General features: G+C 35.1%; 1 protein-coding gene across 1 annotated transcript in view; it reads left to right on the top strand.

Annotated features, from left to right (window-relative positions):
* Nucleotides 1-5,495: 5,495 nt before the first annotated feature.
* The window catches only part of LOC124356165 (syntaxin-8), a 39,446-nt gene continuing 28,847 nt past the window's right edge, over nt 5,496-16,094 (top strand). The window contains exon 1 of the mRNA XM_046807328.1: nt 5,496-5,826. Coding sequence (XP_046663284.1) covers nt 5,795-5,826 — 32 coding nt within the window. The 5' untranslated portion in view covers nt 5,496-5,794. The remainder of the gene's footprint in view (nt 5,827-16,094) is intronic.

A 16,094-nucleotide genomic window follows, 5' to 3' on the forward strand; every position in this document is an offset into this window, starting at 1 on the left:
GTAGTCGCGCCTATGTCGCACCTGAATCCGGTCGCTGTGGGTCTAGGTGACCCGCAAATTAAAACCTTGTTATATCTGAAAGCTCTCTTACTTATTTAATTAATATTACATATATGTTAATTTTACAGCTAGGTAATAGAATTTAACATGTTTCGGAAACATTTTTTATTTATTTACATGTTGTTTTAAAATTATGAAATGTATGTCACAAATCTTAGCAGTTTGTGTTGACTAATTTTCTAATGTCTGTATAAAAATCTAGTTACAAAATATTTAAATTTTAATGATTGTATTTATTGGTTTAAGATACAATATACCTAAATAAAATTTAAAACACACACATTATTTCGAAATATTTTTAGTAAATTCTCCTGTCAAATTTAATAAAATAAAAACTAAAACTTAAGATTAAGTAAAATATTAAAACCACTATGAAGTATTTAAACCTTACCTAATATTGCATATAATTAATTTTATAATAACTACATCTTAAAATAATCAAAACTTATCACTATTCTTAAAATATTATCTTGAGAAAAATGTTTGAAGTAAAACAAGTCAGGGACGCACTCCTCATTGATACCTGAAAATAAATTAATTTTTCAAAAAACTTAAAGTTTAAAGATTTTCTCTTTAACTTGTTATTATAATAAATTATATTACATTTTTAAACAATATGAGGTAATCCTAGGTAATGTCCTCTATACGCAAGAGGAATTTCATCATCCGACACAGGTCCATCATTTTCCGAATCTTCGTCACTCTGCTCTGTATCTGAATTTCTGCAGGCATCGTCCTCTCTTTCTTCTATTTCATCTACGTCACTTCCAACATCAGTTTCAGCTCCAGTTTCAACATCTTCTTGCAGGGCCTGGAGAATTCTGTTTTCATCCAACACTACACGCTCTGCCCCTCGAAAGGGAGCACTTGTACTTGAGCCTTCAGCCATTTCACTTAGTTTTTGAACAATAACATAGAATAAAAAATTATATGCTATAAATGTTAATAAAAAACACCATAAACACTAAAAAAACACTGTTCAAAAAATAATTTTATCTAAGACACTTTGACAATGAAAACGGTCGCTGCGGGTCACAGTGACCCACACGTGTCTCTCCCGGACACCAGTCTCGCTTAAACTGAACAAAACTGTCCTGAGTTATAGTGGGTGGGGAGGCAGGCAGGTATGCGAAAGGCCGGAAAAATTAATATTTTTGTATAGTCAGGACAGATGACAAAAGTCACGTGCGGGTCACTATGACCCACAGCGACCACTGCTGGGTTAAAGAAAACTTCACAATTTTTAAAAACATAACTGGTTTTAATTTAACTTTTCATCAAATAAGCTATGACTTAAGTTGGCTTTTAGACTTTATTCAGTACTACAGAATAAATCGAAAGGGCCATAAACTTAAATCAGTAACTAAAACACAATATTTATCTAAAATGAAAAATAACTGAATTTCATTAGAGCAAATTCTTGAAAGTAAAAATTAAAACTGGCACGTTACAGTTTTCAGTTAAAAATATTACACAGCAAATAAAACAAAATCTGTTTGAAATGAAGGTACTTTGGGATTATACCGACCACACCCAGGCATGAATAGTTATTTGACATTTTGCTTCTACTGATTACTAGATTAGCGTAGAAACATCATTTCGTCAATATAAAACAGGAATTGTCTTATCGCAAACCCCTCCCCACCCTCAGACAGAGGTAAAAGTCGAGCGGTCTAGTAGATAACGTGATTGCAGAGTCTCGCCGCCCGTTCAGCTGGTGCGTCGCTTTATTGTACTTCCGTGTTTTACCTCTACATTTCTCCAAACACAAAAATTCAACAAAAACAAACATTACCAAACTAAAACTAAACTCTTTATTGAAAAAACACTCAAAACTTGTTTTTATTCTTGATCACACTCCGCCACCCAAAATGCGAGTGCCTCCGGCCATCAGCGCGGGCTTCGGCAGCATTTTCGGCGGCCGAAGCCCGCGCTGATGTCGACGAAAGAAAAACATCCCTCGAGATAGTACCTATCAGTAAAATATCAAATTCTAGAGGGGCTGATCAGAAATATAAATTGAATTGTAATGGAAAGGCAATTATGTACCGTGCAAATCATGTGATGCCGCGCCCTGCCCTAATCGGGATTATCGAGAAAGATAAGATAACAGCGACAACAATACCGATCACAATACCTGTAAATGCTTGTAATTATGTAATTAAACAGTTGTTTTTTCGTTCTATCATTTTTGTTTCTATAAATTTATATTTTTGTGTTCTTCATACTGGTGTGGTCGGTATAATCCCAAAGTACCGAAATGAAATATTAACTATTATTATTTTAAATATGCTCTTATTATTTCAAATCTGCTAAAAATGACATACCAAAAATAGAAGTTACAATTAAAGAAGAAGTTTCAAAATAAGCTAAAAACAGGATGAAATTTACAGATGAGTTATTGCCAAAACTTAATTCATTCAATAAAATAACCATCATTTCATTTTAAGATGTACGCTTGTACAATTGTTAAATGTTAAATGTTATGGTTCTCTCACAGGTGCCTCACTGATGACTGCCGGCTCAGTATAATGTCACTGTGCACTCTGAACTAAAGGTTTGGTCTAACAAGTGCTCAGTGGAAGTGCGATATCAGAGATAATAATAATAATAATAATCTTTTCATTGCATTATATTCATAATGTACATTCTATAAAAATAGTTAAAAATGTAATTCATTGGGTAGGTTCTCAGGTCTCTCAAAACATTCACACACATTCATAAATTCCAAACATTCCTTCAGACTAATTGTACTTACTTTAAACCCAGCATTTTTAGATATCCTAGCGGTTCGTTATGATTTCATCAAAAGATTAGAAAAAATGGAAAAAATGGAAAAAAAAAAAAAAAAAAAAAAAACTGGTAAGGTGTGAGTGATGCCAAAATGGTCTTATCTAGAACAGAATAACACAACTTGCAATGTAGTTGCCTAACATGGTCTCATAATAAAACTTGTTGAGACAAATCTTAAAATAAAGTCAAAAATAATGAGAATTGAGTATTCGATAATGAAAAATTATAGTTGTGCTTTACATATCGACTTTACCATTCAGTACGGTCAAAGTCATTGGGTAGTCACAAATGCATTCTCGAGCACTACACAGTGACCCCTTTTGTTAAAAGGTGTGTGGTAGGTTTACAATGAACGTTATCATGGCAGAGGCCTGATAATTTAAATTGGATTCCAACTGATCAGGGATCGTTGGACATGGTTGGGTTATTTAGGACTAGGTTCAATCCATTGACTATTGAAACATTTACTTTTCAGTTACTATTAATGGGCTAGAATGTGTAATGTACTATTTCAACTGTCTAAACTGATTTGTTTGTGTCATATTAAATTTTTACTGTTTTATAAAATAAGTTTTCTAACATTTTGGGAGTATTGCATTTTAATATCCCCTCTTAGCTATGGCACTGCCAAAAAGTGAGATTTATATAAAAGGTACTTCACAATGTTCTTAGGCGTGATGTAGTCTTGGTCTATATGAACCTGGATGGCCCCAGGCCCCGAGTTCTGAAGTACACCTGCTGTGGTTTCCTTTTGGCACGTCTAATCAGTCATCACCCGTACCAACTACTTATCCTTCAGGTAGCTGTGAAATATTCCCAAGAGGTTGATAGGAACACAGCTTAGCAAGGTGGACAATATTTCTGTCAACCTGGCTGAATTAGAATGTTTAACATATGAACATGACCAGTCTGTGTGAGTATGGTTCCCCCACTGAATTGCCTCGAAGGCATGCAGCACTTGCGCCACTAACCCTACTACGAAGCAGCCAGCTTGTACGCAGTCAATACACTATTAGAAAAACCACCACCAGCCCCGACTGCTTGCAGAGTTGATCATACATACCACATGACTGTATGCTGTTGATGTTTCCGGGCAGATATTCCATTACCTTGCTGATAGGAAAGACGCATTGGACATTTCATTGAGTATGGAATTTGCAATTGGTCAAGCAGTGATTCATATTCAACAGCAGCTGTGGGCAAGCCACTGTTTGAGTAATTCCTCTGCAATGCCGTTATCTTGTGCTATCACATTTATTAGTCCACAACTCTAGTTTCACTTCCGTCAAAAGTGGATCCGCTCGCGATCTAATGTAATTTCCATTTATTCCGTAACCGGGAACTAGGAATGGAAAAATTCTATTCATAAGAGAGAGACTTAGACCAGCTAACTGAGGATGAAATATATACAAGGCAACTCTACAACGTGAGTCAAGGTTTATTATTATCCTTTCAGTATTTTAGTATTATCCTGAGGCCACTACTTTTGGAATATTTTTAATAATCGGGGACATTAAAAACTATATTATTAGAAAGAACAGAGTTTATTTTATTTATTGTGGAAATTACATATTATCATTATGACGACCGGCTTTTGTTTTCTGTCTCCAAAAAGGAAGCAATATTGGCGATAAGGAGGCCTCTCTGTCCACATTTTCCGGGGTTAGATCAGTGTGGTTGTTCTGGTACGTTATCTAAGTTCGGGAAAGTACCGATCGGAAATACCCCTGGCCATCAATGTGATATTCGGAGGCGCCACCCCGCACTTTTTAACAAAGAAAAAAACAAATCCCCGAGGCAATACGTAAATTCAAGCTCAGATTACATGAGCGGTTGATAACTTGTTATGTTTAAAATACGTACGTATGTATGTATTTACTTTCTTATATAGCCTAATAAAAGGTAATTAATATGGAGAGACTGGCCGCCTCCTCACCAACATCACATCCTCTTTGGAGGCAGACAACAGGAACTGGTCGTAATGATATATAATTTTCACAGTAAGTCAAATACAGTCTGTTCTTTCTAATAAGTAATGTAGTATATTTTAGGTCCGCGTTAAGACAAACTCTTCAAAAAATAGTGCTCTGGATAATACCAAAGCACCGCCCTTCCTTATTTCCTGCTATTTAGTTCACCAGATAATTTGTATATGTAATTGGAAACTCTGAACTCCTCATTCGAGGTGCTCCTTTTCAGGGTACCACTGGCGCCAGTCATCCTATGCTTGAGGATGAGAGACCTTCTTTGAAGCTGTGTGATGTTCTCCTACCGCATATAGATTGAGATTAATTTCCTTTTAGGTACCGAAACATTTCAGATCTGCAATAATGTCCATTGTTGCCTTGACAACATTGTCGACGTTAACTCCGTAATTCTCAAACAGGGCTTCTAACTTGACAATGACACCTACCATGTGTCTTCACCAAGAGAGTCGTTTCATCCTTGTGACAGAGAGATGAACAGTACTGCTTACTTCTCGAAGTCTTTCTTTGAAACTAAATACGTATTCTGGGATTACAACTCTAAATAAAAGATTGATTATAGTGACGCTGACTAAGCGTCACCAAACTGAAGTGCTGACTTTACCAAATTCGAATAACATTTCTGCCACACAGTTATTCCTGTAAAGTATGGAAGGTCTATTCTCTTTTAAAGTCAAAGATTTTATTTCGGATTTTTACTATTGTTAATTTTCTGCTTACGGGTTAAATTGTGCTGTTCTTTATTGGTCGTTGGTTTTAATGGTAAAACGCAATATTGCTTGTTGCTGTACCACTGCTGTTTGACGCTTGAATTGACTTTTGTATTTTAGGTTATATTTATGTTTAGTGGTATAATGAAATTAAATTAATGGCGAAATACAATTTTAGACCTATTTAGTGCACTTCATTAATAAAAATCTATATTAAGTAATATTAACAGTCCAAATTACAAAAACATGGCTCTATCATATTTAGAAATGGATAAGTGGTAAGTGTATTATTAAATTAACAAGACAACAGAAATAATTATGCATAAGTTACTTCTTATTCCTAAAACACGTTAATTTAAACATTTTCCACTAAATTGACCTTTATTATCAAAGAATATTGCTCTGTGCTTTTTTTATCTTGTAAATATGGTTTGTAACCTATCACTATTATGGCTTAAAAAAATATCATGTCAAAACTATGAATGTCAAGAGAGCATTTTCAAAGCAGAATTGTAGAGGTGATGAGTGTTCAATGTAAAAATATACTTAATGACATAACCTTAAAACTATAGTCTCTAACCATATTCTAAGACAGAAAATATTGTGTGTTAGAAGAACACTTTTTTATTGATTCTTCAAATGGAAATTGGTTAATAAGTGACTAGGGTATGAATATTATCCAGCTGCAGTAGGCTATAATAAGTGGCCAATCTTTGATATTCATGAACTCTTAATAATACTGAAAATAAAATATCGGAAACAAATATGTTATTGGTATTTGAAATAACAATATAGTTCTGCTGGTTTTAAATCTTAAAAATAAACATATTAATGATACATGAGGTTTCAATGAGTGGAAATAACCAATAACTTATTTATAGAACATTATTTTGATACCCTAAAACCTTATTTTGTTTTGTTTAGAAGGACGATAGGGGCAGGGTACGGTAATTCTAAGCAATATATGGGTCAACCTCGATTTTTCTCATATTACAAATATTCCAATAGTCAATTAGAAAAGGAAATGACTAGAATTTCTTGCTGGAAAGCAGTTATAGGGAGCAGGCAACCGCCAGACGGTCATGTGTTTAAAATTGTTTTACATACATTACCTACATTATATTGTAATATGTAATAACAATTTATCAGTAATAATTTTTAATAAAAAAAAAGGATCACGCACGATGCCTGCCCGCCGCGCAGCGCTTCGCGCTGCTTGCTCTTTTAGAAAAAAAATTATCTCGAGTAGTTCCAAATTTAAAGCCCAGATCACGTCAGTGCCCCTGATCACTAATAGGTAATTCTAAGCAATATATGACCGTCTGGCGGTTGCCTGCTCCCTATAACTGCTTTCCGGCAAGAAATTCTAGTCATTTCCTTTTCTAATTGACTATTGGAACATTATATTTTAATATAAGAAAAATCGAGGTTGACCCATATATTGCTTAGAATTACCTAGGGTACGATAAGCGGACCCAGTTTTTTATATCGAAGAATGTAATCATCGATACCTAATATTCGCATCTCAAATCCTAGACTATCAATCGATATAAAAGTATCTATAAACTTAGTCCCCAATAAGAAACATATTTTTTAAATTAAAATGTGAATTTAATATTAACAGTGATGAAACAAATTATTATAACCAATATTAGGAAAACATAAGACGACCATATTTGCTCCTCTCACAGTCACATTTGTTTCTTTCCCACAAATTTCACATAATGGGGATTTCGGTACGAGTCCAACGTGTTGAAGCCACGTAAAACATGTCCTTATCATCTTTCAAAGCAATGTTGTGTAGTTTTCTAAAATTGACTGCCATTAATAATAATAAAATGTTATTTATGTAAAATTGAAATATTACCTTACGTGTATTGTCTTAAAGTGTTTGCAGCTGTTGATATACCTATATCATTTAAGTTAATTAGTTAATTGTTCAAAATAATTAATTAGTATCAATTGATTATATCGATGGATATGATTAAGTAATATCGGTTGCCAATTTCGATATAAGAAACCGGGTCCGCTTATTGTACTCTACCCGACGATAGCAACAGGTCATCAATGCGAAACTCATATTTTGCTGCTCCAGCCGTTAACTTCACAATTACCGAACTGAAAGTTAACGTTATCATATTCATCATGAATTCTCCAAAAATTAGTTATTTCTCATTGTTTCATTGTTTACATTAAACATTATACTGTATTATAATTTATTAAAATGTTGAACTCATATTTTAAGTTAATAAATTATAATACTGAATTATTAATTTCATAAAATCAATCAATACCTTAGATAAAACAACCAAATAACGAGTGTAGTCTGCTTATTAAAGTCTACTCCGTTGCATATTTTGTCACTACAAGAAGTGCATTTAAAGTGTCAGCTTCGCTAATTTTGATATTTTGGATTTCAACAATGTTTTATATAGTGGCCTAGAACATTTGGTAATTCTAAGCAATATATGGGTCAACCTCGATTTTTCTCATATTACAATATATTGTTCCAATAGTCAATTAGAGAAGGAAATGACTAGAATTTCTTGCCGGAAAGCAGTTATAGGGAGCAGGCAACTGCCAGACGGTCATATATTGCTTAGAGTTACCTATTAGTGATCAGGGGCACTGACGTGATCTGGGCTTCAAATTTGGAACTACTCGAGTTAATTTTTTTTCTAAAAGAGCAAGCAGCGCGAAGCGCTGCGCAGCGGGCAGGCATCGTGCGTGATCCTTTTTTTTTTATTAAAAATTTTTGATAAATTGTTATTACATATTACAATATAATGTAGGTAATGTATGTAAAACAATTTTAAACACATAATTACATGCTGGAAAGCAAAGTAAACCAATATAATCCGCCCAATACAAAATCTCCGTAAGTAATCTGTGTCATTCCTTTGGCCTGAATCAATTCAGTATAGACGAAGATCACGCACGATGCTTGCCCGCTGCGCAGCGCTTCGCGCTGCTTGCTCTTTTAGAAAAAAAATTAACTCGAGTAGTTCCAAATTTGAAGCCCAGATCACGTCAGTGCCCCTGATCACTAATAGGTAATTCTTGCAGTTGCCTGCGCCCTATAACTGCTTTCCAGCAAGAAATTCTAGTCATTTCCTTTTCTAATTGACTATTGGAACATTATAATGTAATATGAGTTGCCTGCTTCCTATAACTGCTTTCCGGCAAGAAATTCTAGTCATTTCCTTTTCTAATTGACTATTGGAACATTATGTTGTAATATGAGAAAAATCGAGGTTGACCCATATATTGCTTAGAATTACCGAACATTTTTTGACATCTAATCATTAGTTATATTTAATTGGTTCTAAACTATTTTTACTATAATGCACAGAATGGCTACTTATAAAAAATTCCAGGAAATTAGGGATTTATGCTTAAATATTTTGTTTAAAAAAAGAACAGGAATTATGCTTTAATTTATGGGAATGTGCTTGAATATTAACAGTATCTATTGCTAATATTTCTTATATGATAATTTTTCCAAGGAAACTTCTTAATTAACGATGAAGTAAGGAAATATTGTGATTTTTATAAATACATTTTGATTTGAAACTACTATATTATTCTATCTATATTTTCGTGTATCTAAATACATTAATTCTTGGCCACAACAGCTAATTGGCAGTACACAAATTACTGATCGGTAAATCATATTTTTTTGTGTTTAGTGTTATTGTCATACTTTGTGTATGAAAGCAATAGATTAGTGAAATAATTATCATAATGTTATAAGTATTACTTTGTTTACAGTTCATATATTTTATATTCATGTTCGTGTATTGCTGTGTAGATTCACAAGTGACAGTTGGTGGGCAATATGCAAATTATTGATATCTAAAACACGGTTTTTATGTACAAATAAGCATAGAGCGGAAACCTAATCAACTTATTATTAATTTTGGTTAGTAATATTTTGATTGCTGTTCATATTTTGCTGCAAATTTGCCTTGTATATTAACGTTTAACAGTTGGTAGTACATTAATTACCAATAGCCAAAACATATTATTGTAGTACCTTTTGTGTCAAAATCTTGGATGGATAAAATAATTATTTTAGTTTTATAAAAATTAGTTTGCATACAGTTAATATATTTATATTCATAGTCGTTGAACAATGCAAGTCTCTGAGTGGATTCGGTAATGACAGTTGATCGGCAGTAATCAAATTGCAGATCAGTAAAACACATATTATTAAACATAATTTGTGCACAAAAAAGTTTAGAGACAATGGATTGGATTCGTTAGTATAACGTTTCTGTAAAAGAAAACAAAAGTCCGACAACTTTACATTGTTTAGCGGAACTACCTAAAATGTAGTGTCTGGATCGTATTATGACTATATGTATTGTGCTGTAATGGCAAACTGTAAGATATATGAAAATATATGGGGAGACTTAAATAAGTGGCCTACATATTGTTATTATTGAGCGATTGTTAATATTATCCAGCGTTGAAACTATATAATATCGTACACAACAAGAATCATATTACATTAACAAGAAAAATAGTAAATTACAATTTTTAATAAATTAAATCTAACAATAAAATTAAAAATTAACAAACTATCTTTTGCCTAAACCTACAGTACATATGAGAGAAACGTTATAGTATTTATAGCTTGCCTGCACAGCAGTTAGTAACAACTTTTGTGAAATGGAGGAAGGATTCCCCAGACAGGCGCACTTCCCTACAATACAAAAATCATGTCTATTAATCAATACTGGTATTCCACTCCTCAAACTTCTCTTGACCATTCACCAAGAACTTTACAACGTTTATCTCACACAATTTATTCATATTCATCGCCATTTATAAATTCTTAAAAAATTAGTTACTTGTTCTTGTTTATTGTTTACATTAACCCTTCATAGGTCGCGTGGTGTACAAAGCTCCGCAAGAAATTTATTTTGGTTTGTAGAAAGTTAAGTTTTACCCCTGCAACCCCCTCCACTTCGCATATCCTTCCCCACTTCCCCCTCCACTCCCTAGCCAGTTTGCTCAAGGTTGTGGCATCGTGTACGTCTATTTGTGAGTAGCGTGGTCTTTTGTACTCCACACGACCAACAGAGTAACTCTTTGTGCGGTCATTTGTGCCCCATGTGACTTGAACTGTGATAAATTTTTCAGTTTGGGTGTTAGTATTTTATACTTACATTTTTGGTGTATATGTTTTATAATTAAGTAAAAATGGATGATAACGAGCGCAATTGATAACATGTCAATGGATGTTTACTTGACATGTTATCAAGTGTGGAGAAGGAAGAAAGGGAACTAGAACGTGTGGCAGAGGAGGACAGACAGCTTCTAAGGCGACAACTGTTTGCCAATCTGGAAAATAACCCTGATATTGAAAATAGTGGTGAAGTCGTTATTGAGAGAGAAGGAAGTGACCAATCTGATGATGAAGTTGAACAAAGTGACCATGGAACCAGCTCAGAAACATCTCTAGAGGATGTATCAGAAAGAGAAGAAGAGATTACTGAGGAAAATCAGAACTTCATTCTTGGAAAGGATTTAGTGACTAGATGGAATGTACACATGAATGTTGCTAACCTACGCGGCCGAATTCGACGCCATAACATTATTCGTGTTGAACGAATCAGTGTGCGCTTGCCATGTCCAAAAGGGGAAGCTGTAGCTGAAAAATCACCTCTTGAAAGTTGGAAGCTATTTTTTCCTGACAGTCTTATTGACAAAATTGTCCGTTATACCAATGTATGGATTGACAAAAATAGTCGGTACTATAACCGTGAACGAGATGCAAAGCCAACGGATAGAGATGAGATCCATGCCGTCCTTGGATTGCTGTACTTGGTGGGAATGTTAAAGTCTTCACATACAACCTTAGAAGACTTATGGGCTGTAGATGGACTCGGAGTTGAGTACTTTCTCAGGCACTTCAAGTTTCTCCTTAGAGCACTCCGTTTCGATGACATAAGAACTAGGAGGCAGAGGAAGACACAGGACAAATTGGCTCCCATCCGAGAGGTTTTCCAGGAGTTTGTTAATAGATGCCAGAAATATTACAGCCTTAGCGAGTATGTGACTGTAGACAAGATGCTCGAGACTTTCCACGGTAGATGTAAGTTCAGACAGTACATCCCTAACAAGCCCGCTCGTTATGGAATCAAGATCTTTGCACTGTGTGATGCAAGAACGTATTATACCAGAAATTTAGAAATTTATTGTGGTAAGCAACTCATTGGCCCATACATCTTAGCAATGCTGCTAAAGATGTTGCTGTACGCCTAATCACTCCGATTTTTGGAAGAGGGCGACATCTGGTACGGTTCCATTCCTTTGGCTAAGGAACTCCTGGATACCCACTCTCTCACTGTTACGTGCACACTGAAGAAGAATAAACGTGAAATCCCTCCCACGTTTATTGACAAAAAGTCAAGAAGGCCATGCAGCAGTTTGTTTGGTTACCAAGATGACATGACTTTGCTTTCTTATGTCCCGAAAAAAAATAAAGTTGTGTTGCTGCTTTCTACATTTCACCATACGGATGCGTTGGATGAAGACACTGGTGAAAAATACAAGCCTATTATGCTCACCTGTTATAACAAATACAAGGGAGGTGTTGATACCGTAGACCAGATGAAAGGTGCATATTGTGTAGCAAGAAGAAGCAATAGATGGTCATTGACACTTTTCTTCTCATTTTTAAACATAGCAGGAATCAACTGTTACGTAATTCTACGTAGTAATTGCCAACAGGAGGCAACAAACAGAAGAAACTTTATTTGATCGTTAGGGAAGGCTTTATGTACACCACAAATGATCAAGAGATCTACAATCTCGACCCTTCCTGTGACCCTCAGACAAAGAGTGAGAGAGCTTTCTGGACAGCCGACTGCAGCACCAGGTTTGCACTTCAACTGTATTGTTTTTATTCTGGTTTATTGCTCGGCATTTTTATTTTATTTTCATAAACCACATTAGAAAATATTTTGAATACCATAAAATTTACTGAGTGGTTTCCCTTATTTCTACAAGCTGTTTTATGTAATTTAAAACCGACATAAGACATTCAGTGGTATTGTAACAATACTTACAGTATCTAGTTTTATGAATTTATTTTTGTAGTCTATAATTTTAACACTTGATGTGTAATTAATAATATTGCCATCTATTGTTTACGTTAAGCAAACAATTAATTAATTATAATAGTTTTCTATTTACCGTACGAGTTTAAATTTCTTGTGACTCATCTTTCTTGTTTAGTATACTAGTATGTAGTACTATAAACCTACATTTCATTTACATAAAACCAGTTGTGATAGCTTATTGCAAAGTAGTATGCTGTTTTTTATTCTGTTCAAAGAGAGAAGTTATTGTATTTGTTGCAATATTAAAGTAATCTATTAGGCTATGTCATTATATAACTTAGTATTTCATACAATAATAGTCCGGTAAAATAAGGATGCAACCTCGGAAATGAAAGATAATAAGCTAAAATTTTGCATACGTCTTTATTTTGATGGTATAAAACTTACCTCAAAAAGTCTCATATAATCACGTGTACGCGTCTTTAGATATTTAAGGTCAAAGTTTCACGAAAATCAGTTTTTTGCAAATATCTCGTTTCCCTTACGCTAAATGACTTTCAAGGTGGTTAGAGAAATTGTAGAACGGAAAATCCTCTTAACTTTTGTATGAAGTAATTTTATGTACGTTCAACCCTTTTTGAGATACAGCGCAAAGAGTAGGGGACCGCTTACCTGTATATACGATAATGCGAGGTCAGCCAGTAGAATACAATAAATAAATGAGTTATATTGTTAATTATTCACTTACCGTTATTATTATTATTATTACTTAATACTATTATTATTGTTAGCATTATTATGATTATTATTACATTTTTATTAATTATTTATTATTTTAATAATAATAATAATAATAATAATAATAATATTCTTTATTGCATCAAACAATCAACAATTTCACAATTTGCATTGCATGCGTCAACATTTGAGGTATTAAAACACACAATACTTAAATGTGAGAGTCAATAAACAAGGCAGTTAACAAGTTTTATTTAGAATTTCATGGTAACTGGAACATCAGGACTGGGAAATTGTTTGTTGATAATTTCAAGGATTTTCATCCCAGCGGCCCATCATGAACTCTTCAACGGAGTAAAATGCCTTTAACACCAAGAGGCGTTTTTAGTCGAGATTTGAATGTTTTGGGATCTTCGAGATGTTTAATTTCCTCAGGGAGCCTGTTGATGATTGTGACACCAACCTGGGATGGCAAATGTCCGAATGCTGTTGTCCTGTGTTGCTCGGTTACGAAAGTTGTCCCTGCCTCTTGTTTCATAGTGATGGACGTCCCTGCCCTGCACCAACTGGCATTTTAGTCGAACAATACAGGGCGACCTCGAGAATATAGAGACAGGGTAAAGTCAGCAATCCAAGCTCCCTGAAGGATCCTTTACACGACTCTCTAGGATTCAGTTTTGAAAGAATTCTGATGGCTTTCTTTTGTGTTCTAAATACTCTTTCGAATTTGTATTTAGAACAACTTCCCCACAGCCTAAGGCCGTAAGATAAATGTGGATGTATGAGACCAAAATAAGCCGTTTTCAATACATCCATGGAACAAAATTTTGAAAGGTTGCGTAAAACATAAATGCCTGAAGCAACCTTTGAGCAGACTCTATCAATGTGATCATCCATGTCAGTCCTCGATCAAGGTACATTCCAAGGAATTTGATGGATTCTGCTTCTTCCAAGAGTACATCACACCATCACTGCGGGTCGTTGCCAATGCTCTTGTTGCCGAAGGCAAAAATTCATCACATTTGATTTCGAACTGTTTGTTTTTCAAATTGAGTTTTGAGAAATGTTCAATGCATGAATTCACCTCAATGAATGATTTCACCTCGAGATCTTGTTTTGATTTTGATCTGATGCAGAGAGTCGTGTCGTCAGCATACTGAACCACTTTTCCATTCTGGATTGAAGAATTCAGTCTGTTGACGTATAATTATGAAAAAGGACTGGCCCTAATATTGATCCTTGAGGGACACACCATAGGGCATTTTTACTTTGTCTGACAGAGCATTCGCAATCTGCACGCACTGGCTCTCTGTCCGCGAGGGTAAGACGAGAGCCAACGGTGCGGCAGACCCCGAATACCACTTGTCCACAACTGGTGCAACAGTGTCGCATGATGCACACAGTCAAAAGCTTTGGAGAGGTCGAGAAATATGCTGAGCACATGTTCTCTCCTCTCCAGGCCATCGACAACGTTGTTGATGAGATCCGTCACAGCATCAATGGTTGACTTGTTTTTTCCTGAACCCAAAATGTTCAGGACAGATGATTTCAAAATGATTGAGGAACTTTTTCAAGTTGTTTGAGAAATGTTTTTTCGAAAATTTTGCTGAAGGTGGGAAGAATTGAAATCGGACGATAGTTGCTGGATATGCAAGGATCGTCCTTTTTGAAAATTGGAATCACTTTTGCTGTCTTCAGTGCAGACGAAAAATGCCTTGTGCAAAAGAGAGATGGATCAATTTTTGTGAGCGGTGTCAAAATATGCTTGAAGCACTTTTTGATTAACCACATAGACGTACCATTGATGTTACTAGATTTTTTTTCGGTCTGAGATCCTGTATGACACGAGCCACCTCTCCCTCGGACACAGGAAAAAAGGACCATGGACGAAACCGGTCCCCGCCATTGGCTCTTGACTTTGGTTGCCGATATTTAACAAAATGTCTGATGCAGCCACAGTTGAAAAGAAATTGTTGAAATTGCTTGCCACTTCGAAATGATCATGAATCAGTCCAATTTTCAGATTTGAGTTTTGGAATGGTGAATTTTGAATCATTTTTTTGAATTTGTGTTCTTTTTTATAATGTTCCAAGCACTCTTTGAAATATTGTTGGACTGTTGTAGTTGATTTTCAAACGTCTCTTGCTTTGGCATTTTTTATTTCTTTGCGGTAATTTTTTTTAAATTGTCGATAAAAGATTTTGAATTCTTCGTTTTCGGATTTGACATAAATTGAGTGGTAAAATTTGAGTCTTTCTCTTAAATTGAGGATATCCTGAGTAATCCAGGATTTTTTTCTTCGCTTGAGTAGACTCTTTAAATTTTTTGAATGGGCAAGCTATGTTTAGATAAAAAATGAAGCGGTTCAAAAACGCGTCGAAAGCCACATCCACTCGTTCGAAAGACTCTAAGAAAGACCAAGACTCCTTGCTGAGCGACCTTATAAATTGCTCGACATTTCCGGGTTTTTGATCTCGTTTCATTTTCACGGGGGCGGTTCAAATTTTGGGTTGTGGCGTGCAATTACGGCTTCCTGCGCGAAGTGGTCTGAGATGGGCCGTGTTCAGGACACAGACCGAAACGTCTGAGATGTTTGTGATGACGTTGTCGATGGCTGTACTCGTTGTGGCAGTCACTCTAGTTGGTGAGCTCACGGACCAGATCAAGCCAAAAGAAGTGAGAATGTCGCGTAGCCGCTGGGTCAGGGGGTTGGTGTTGTCTAGCACATCGATGTT

Source organism: Homalodisca vitripennis, chromosome 2 (genome assembly GCF_021130785.1).
Source record: "Homalodisca vitripennis isolate AUS2020 chromosome 2, UT_GWSS_2.1, whole genome shotgun sequence".
In the NCBI taxonomy this organism is placed as follows: Eukaryota; Metazoa; Arthropoda; class Insecta; order Hemiptera; family Cicadellidae; genus Homalodisca; species Homalodisca vitripennis.